This window comes from Penaeus japonicus, unplaced genomic scaffold, assembly GCF_977035675.1.
Source record: "Penaeus japonicus unplaced genomic scaffold, GWHDUDI00000001_assembly GWHDUDI00000037, whole genome shotgun sequence".
NCBI classification, from domain to species: domain Eukaryota; kingdom Metazoa; phylum Arthropoda; class Malacostraca; order Decapoda; family Penaeidae; genus Penaeus; species Penaeus japonicus.
The window spans coordinates 3,095,729-3,103,961 of record NW_028234439.1 but is presented as its reverse complement, the minus strand read 5'-3'; the positions used below and the strand labels follow the sequence as shown (position 1 = coordinate 3,103,961).

Here is an 8,233-nt window from a genome sequence, read left to right as displayed (position 1 = left end):
AATGTATGAAGAATTAAAGGACTTCAAGATTCAATGTTTGAGGGAGATACAAATATTGAAAGATGAAATTCATGAATTAAAACAAGAGCAAAATGAAAAACCTAAAGAAAAAAAGGTAACTCACGCTGCTGAATTGAAACAGAAAAGGCTGTACAAAACACTAAAAATGTAAAAGTAAAGCCAAAGAAGAAACAAGAAAATCCAAGAGGTGAACAAAGTAAAGTAAATCAGGAAGAAGAAAAAAACTGTTTTCTGATATAGTAAGGCAAAAATCAGATAAACAGGCCAAGAATATTCTAGACAGTGATATTTCAGACACTGAACAACCAAAAAAAGATGATGAGGCTGACTGGAAGGTTGTAGGCGACAAAAAGAAGCAACCAAAACAACCTACAAAAGAAAAGTCAGAGAAGAAAAATGAAGATACATTCAGAGAAAATAGGCTCTTTATATACAATCTAGAAGAAAAAGAAGAAAATGATCCTGAAATCAGGAAAACAAATGATATGAAAATGATTAATGATATCATAACAAAATTGAACCTCAATGAAATTATCAAAGTTGAGAGTGCCTTTAGAGAGGGCAAATATTTAAAGGAGGCTTTGAGACCAAGGCCAATTAAGGTCAAATTAGAAAATGGAAAACAGAAATGGAAACTGATTGGAAAGAATATGAAACTAAAGGAAATTGATGAATATAAAGAAGCATGGATATCACCGGACTTGAGCTATGAAAAAAGGCAAAGTCAAAAAACATTGATAAATAAACTAAGAGAAAACAGAGAAAAAGACGGAGCAGGAAAACACTGGTATATCACCAGCAACAGACAAGGACATTCAGTCCTGCGAAGCATACCTATTCGAACAAAGGCAGGTAATGAAACGCCCACCGCTACACCGGGGGAAGGTCCAGCTCCTCCAACAATAGGTAATGTAACAACAAAAGGTAATGTAGACACGCAAATAAGTAATTTATTTGAGACTCTCATGTTGCTAAATATACAGGGATTATATCCAAAAAGTAACCAGACAAAACCTACATATCTAGAGGACATGGCAAAGATCAACAATTATTCAATGATAGCTCTTACAGAAACTCATCTGAATGAAGACATAAAAAATGAAGAAATTAAAATTGATAACTATGAGTTAATAAGGAAAGATAGAAATAAGAGAAGCAGAGGAGGAGTAGCTCTTTATATCAGGAAAGAATTAGCAACTAGAATGGATACTGTAATAGAATACTCTAATAATACAGTAGAAATACTAGGGGTATTGGCAAAAGATACAAAAAAGCTATACATTATTTTATACAGACCTCCTGGAACAACAGAAACATCTTTCAATGAATCACTAGGCATTATTAGTAATTACATTGTCAATACAAGGGAAATTGAAGCTATTATTATACTTGGCGATTTTAATTTCCCCTTTATCGATTGGGAAACAAAGAAAATAAAGATAGGAGCAAATGCCACTAAAGATGAAAAACAACAAGCGAGAATGCTTTTAGATTTTGAAGAAAATTTTTACCTTAACCAAATCATCAATATTCCAACAAGGGAAGAAAATATACTGGACCTTGTTTTCATTAGTATAGGGGAAGATGTACACAACATATCATCAACTTATACAGCCCAATCGGACCACAAAATAATTGAAATCACAATGAATAAGTTAAATAATCAGAAAAGTAGTAAAAAACAGATAGCCGAAGCAGAAAAGAGTCTCAGATCTTTAAACTTTAGCCATAATCAAATAGATTGGAAAAAAATAAATGCAACGCTAGAAAAGTCACTGAAAGATATTGACGTCCTCTTAACACCAAAAGATATACTAGAGAAGCTTTATAATGCATTTAAAGATGTTTGTAGAATGTTTGTCCCCCCAAAAAACAACAGAAACAAGAATATTATACCAAGAGATCGAAGGATCATGTTAAGAAACAAAAAAAAATTGAAAAAAACAACAGATCAGATCAAGAGAGAAAGGATCAAAGCAGAGATAAGGGTTTTGGAAGATAAATTAAAACTGTCTATAAGTAACCAAAAAGCAGCCGAAGAAAAAAGAGCTGTGGAGGCTATAAAACAGAATGCAAAATATTTTTTCTCTTATGCAAGCAACAGGTTAAAGAGGAGAACAGAAATTGGGCCTCTTGAGAATAATGGTGCATTGGTAACTGATTCAAAGGAAATGGCTGAATTACTCAAATTGCAATATGAAGAAGTCTATAGTGTCCCAAGAATAGAAAAATTAATATCAGACCCACAGAAACATTTTAGTATTATTAGTAATGAAGATGAATGTCTCACTGACTTCATATTCGATGAAAAAGATATTCTTGAAGCAGTAAGTGAAATACCAACAAACTCAGCAGCTGGGCCAGATGAAATCCCAGCAATCTTTTTAAAAAACTGCAAAGAAACCATAGCAAAGCCACTGGTAACTTTGTGGAAGAAATCTTTGGACATGGGGACTATCCCCAGCTTACTGAAAGAGGGTACTATAATTCCAATATATAAAGGTGGAAACAAAGGTCAGGCCATAAATTATAGACCAGTAGCACTAACATTTCATATAATAAAAATATTTGAAAGGGTAGTGAGGAAAAAAATTGTTCAATTTTTAGAAAAAGAAAACAAGATAAACCCCGGGCAACATGGATTCAGAAGTGGTAGATCTTGTTTATCACAGATCCTGACACACTTCGAACACATACTAAGGGACCTAACTGAAAATAGAGAAGTTGACGTAATATATCTAGACTTTGCAAAAGCTTTTGACAAAGTAGATCACGGCATCCTGCTACATAAGATTAAAGACCTTGGAATCGGCGGGAAAGTTGGAAGATGGATTTACAACTTCCTAATAAATCGTAAACAAAAAGTACAAATTAATGGGCTTTACTCAAAGGAAACGATTATTATGAGTGGGGTGCCACAAGGTCCGTTCTTGGGCCCTTGTTATTCCTTATTATGATTGGTGACATTGATAATGGTGTGAAACACTCAAGAGTAACATCATTTGCAGATGATACAAGAATAAGTACACCCTTAGATATACAAGATAATGAAAACAAACTTAACGAGGATCTACATATCATCTGTAAGTGGGCATATGACAATAATATGAAATTCAATGCAGATAAATTTGAAATCATAAGCTATAGTCCAATTGGAAATTCAAGGGCAAGATCATATTTTGTCGAAGATGTGAAGATTGAGGAGAAAAAAGTAGTAAAAGATCTAGGACTCTATATGAGTAATGACATGAGTTTCAGTCACCATATAGAGCAGATTGTCAACAAAGGAAAAGTTATGAGTGGATGGGTAATGAGGACTTTTAACACAAGAGACCCAGAACACCTTTTACCACTATGGAAAACATTAGTGACCACAAGACTAGAATACCAGTGCCAAGTATGGAGCCCAAATCTTATAAAAGATATAATGTTGATAGAACAAGTCCAAAGAATCTTTACACGGAAGTTAGATAATATGATGGGTCTAAACTATTGGGAAAGACTAAAAAACTAAGACTGTACTCACTACAAAGGCGGAGAGAGAGATACTTCATTATATATGTGTGGAAAATTATTGAAAACTTAACACCAAATCCAAGACCTGTTGAAGGAGGGGGAATTCAGGTAAGACATTCCCCAGGCAGGGAAGAACATGCTATCGCACTGGGATAAGTGCACAAACATGCCTGTTAAGAAAAATGCAAAAACAAAGTTTCCTAATAAACGGACCTAAATTGTTTAATAGCATACCGAAAGATATAAGAAACTTAAATCAGTGTAGTGTTGAAGTGTTTAAAAAAAAATTAGATAAATGGCTACATTCAGTACCAGATGAACCACCAACATGTGGTAGTGAAAGAACGAGGGCTGAATCAAATTCCATCCCTCATCAAATTCAGTTGCTTGCAACTGACAAAAAACGGGCGGTCCCCCAGGATGGCCCTGGCTTGAGCTGCTAACAAGGCTCATGCTGTAACTACCACCCAGTAACCAAGTAAGTAATCAAGTATATATATATATATATATATATATATATATATATATATATATATATATATATTATATTATATATATTGTATTGTAACTACCACCAAGTAAGTATATATGTATATATATATATATATATATATATATATATATATATATATATATGTATATATGCTGTATATATATATATATATATATATATATATATATATATATATATATATATATATATATATATAATATGTATATATATATATGTATATATGCTGTATATATATATATATATATATATATATATATATATATATATATATATATATATATATATGTATGTATACTGTATATATATAATATATATATAATATATAAATATATATATATACATATATATATATATATATATATATATATATATATATATATATATATATATATATATATATATACATTGCAAATGGATATATCCTGTTAAATTTCTGTTCCATTTCGAAAGGACAGATACGAAGACAGGCAAAACTAAACATAACTAAATATAACCTCATTTAACCCAATGCTCAATAAATAATATACCAAATAACCATTCATCCCAGCCCCTGATTACATAAGAATATTTCGATTCTTAAAGAACGCGGAAAACTGAATACGCTCGTGGAAATTCCAGTCAAGTTTAGTGTAGTAAGCGACGTACACTAAGCTGAGACAACACTATTTGATATGTTCGTTGAAATTACGTGTTTTTTTAAGATTATTTAAGGTTGTATTGTCTTCATGGTTATTTTAGCCTTTGGTCCATTAGTATATCATCCATGTGTATGTGTTGGGTGTTTTGTTACAGATTAAATACCCGTTTATTTGGTCAAATTTCTAAATGATTGTATGTAGGCGTATTCAGACTCACTCTCATTCTGTCTCTGTCTCTCTGTCACACGCACTCACTGTCTTTCTCTCTCTCTCTCTGTTTTTATCTGTCTCTCTGTCAGTCTCTGTCTCTATCTCTATGTCTGTCTGTCTCTCTCTCTCTCTCTCTCTCTCTCTCTCTCTCTCTCTCTCTCTCTCTCTCTCTCTCTCTCTCTCTCTCTCTCTCTCTCTCTCTCTAAATAGTAAGATGATAATAAATAATGTATATTAGAACAGTAGCTACAATGTTGCCTTATTTATATAAAAAAAAGAAAAAAAGAGAGAGAGAGAGAGAGAGAGAGAGAAAGAGATAGAAAGCAAGAGAGAGAGAGAGAGAGAGAGAAAAATGAAAATGAAAATGAAAAATGACTGCTATCTATATTTTTTCTGATTCCCAGGTCAGTAGGTGAAGCTACAATGCTACGCGATATAACCTCAGTGCTACTTGGTGGTTCAAAAGGCCTGCCTCCGACACTCGCGTTCCTCTTCAAGCTGGCATGGGCCTCACGAGTACGTCTACCCTTACTCATCGCAATCGGATTCATGGTAACCAACATTCACCTGCGGCTGGAAATCAACGTAAATATAGAGGTTGGCGAAGACGATCCTCCCCCTCCACTCGACCAGCAGCAGCAGTTGCAGTTGGCTCATGATTAGGATCGGTGGCCTCGGCGTTCGGTGTGTGTATGTTTGTGTACCTGTCTGGCTTCCTGTATTTTAATTGCATTTCATGATGATGATGATGAGTGACTTGGCTTGTCTTTGTGCGGTATTTGGCATTTTTATATTATTTTCTTTTAGGAAAAGGATTCAAATTAAATATTTATAATGATCTTGATTAGATGATTTAGGTTATTGACATGCTAGTTTCATAAAGTGCAAGTGTGTATATATGAAAATACTAATTGGATATGTAGTTTTTTAAGTTGAAGGATTTTTTTTTTTTTTATTGAAACCAGGGAATACATTGATATATATTTTTTCTTTTTTTTTAATGCATGTGTGTTTATGTGTGAAAGTGAGAGTGTATACAGAAGCCACATTTGAATTTTCTTTCTATTCTGATCTTTAAGTACTTATGTTACACTTCGTATTTTGTGGATTTATTAAGTCAAGATCTCATAAGATTTATAAACTTTATTTCTCTAGCCATTTTTACAAAACAAAATGGTTATGAATTCAGTTACTGTATTTTAAGTAAGGGTGCTTGCCATTCTGTAGTATTGTCCTGTTCCCATTGTATTGGAATGTGTGAATATTGATTATCATGGAAATAATTTCATAGAATACCTTTTTTTCTATATCTACTTAGTGGACTTCATGCTTATTTCAAATCTAATTAAAATTTACATGAAGCATTGAGTATCTCTTGTGTAGAGAGAGAGAGAAAAAAAAAAAACGAGATGGTTTCCGTAAAAAACATTATAATTGATGTTATGAGTAATCCCAGTTGTATGCTTAATACAAATGGGTTATATATATCAAATGTATGGCTGTGACCTATCCCAGTTGCTTTAGAACACCTGTCTCGGAAAAGTACGAAGTCTGGACGACAGATATGCAAAATTGAGCACAGTAATGTATGTGCTGTCTTTAGTTGCTCTGTTACTTTGTCTATCAATATATTCAGTTCCTTTTATTTGATAAGAAAGTCTTGTGAATTGTAGACAGCTGTGCATATCCTTTACAGTTAATAAGTGTGGGTACTATTCTGAACATTATGTAAATCACTTTGTAAACATGTATTTATATATACACATGCATGTACATCAATATATTAGCTAATCTATATCTTAATACATATATAAAGTTTTATGAATTTTATGTATTTGGTTTTAGTATTTTTCATTACTTATTATGACAATGATTAATGAAGTTATTTTTAAATTTGGTTATGTCAGTTTATTTTATTTTTGTTTTCCTTATTTCAGATATAGTTATTACTAATGCTATCATGGTTATAGGCATAAATATGCACCTTCATTCATTTTAGTAGGATAGCTTGTATCAGGCCAACCACATGTGTAATTAAGTTGATTACACATGTAAATTAATCCACTTTTAATTTTATTTTCACATTTTCATGATTTTTATGTGTAGTAATATAGATTTTGAGTCTAGTTTCTTATTATTATAAACACTACATGACTATTTATTTATTTACATAATAATGATAAACATGAAATAGATAATTAATTAGATAATTGCAACCTCTCATTGCATATTATCCATTTACTGTGACCAAATCAAAGGCATATTTTCACTATAATGAGTTTTTGAAGTCTAGATCCTCATACAGAATGCTCTATAGGAAGAGTCCTTATCATGTACTGTCTCTTTGAACATAATAATCTTTAGCTTACGATACTGTACTACCAAAGTTACATTATTCCTCTTTTTCACGTGCTGCCTTAAATGAACAGCTGACTGACTGTTCATATACTTACTCTTAGACTTTCTTCTCGAGCTGTAAAGACCTCTGAATATTGATATGTTTTTTGTGAGATTTCATGCCTTGATTTTAAATATATTTTGTGGAAATTGAGATTGTTTTATTTATGATCAAAGTGTCTATTGTGACGGATGTGGAAAATGTAAGAGATGGTATTGCCGCTGTTTGATTATATGCTCGTCAGAATTTCATCTCATTCTTATTTATATGTATGTATGTATATGTATATAATATATATATATATATATATATATATATATATATATATATATAAATATAAATATAAATATAGTACATACATTCGTGTATATATATTTTTCCTTTTTTCTTTTTTTTTCTTTCCAGTGTTGTGCATGTTCTATTATCTTCTTTTTTATAGGTGCAAATATTCACATGAGGATGTTGCCAGATAAAGTGATTCTCTTTCTCTCTCTCTCCCTCTCTTCTCTTCTCTTCTCTTCTCTTCTCTCTCTCTCTCTCTCTCTCTCTGTGTTTGCACATATACATTTATTTAAAAAAAAAAAAAAAAAAGCGAAAGAGCGAGAAAGACCCATCATAATATAATGGAATATGAACTGACACCCGACAACTGATTGATGATCTTAAATTGAAATGCAGCTCTGTTATTCTGACAGTGTTCTGTAACAGAGAGAAAGGGGGGGGGGGAGAGGCCGTAATACGCTTTCATTAAATTATTTCGTAAGATGACTAAATACACGCTTACTTATCAATGTAACAAATATACAGAATATCGAGAGAAAGAGGTTAAATGAGTGCAGGATTATCCATGACGGAATGGAGTTTTTTCCCCCATATTTGGGAATATTCCTACTTTCAAGAATTCCGGAAATAGGATCCCAGCCATTGCGAGTTAAT

The 8,233-nt window shown here is 32.1% G+C and overlaps 1 protein-coding gene across 1 annotated transcript; it reads left to right on the top strand.

Moving 5' to 3' along the window:
* Positions 1–4,668: 4,668 nt before the first annotated feature.
* On the top strand, positions 4,669–7,450 carry LOC122258541 (uncharacterized). Its single transcript, XM_086532663.1, has 2 exons — positions 4,669–4,724; positions 5,304–7,450. Coding segments are annotated over exons 1-2 (261 nt in total). The 5' UTR covers positions 4,669–4,722; the 3' UTR covers positions 5,563–7,450.
* Positions 7,451–8,233: the final 783 nt, after the last annotated feature.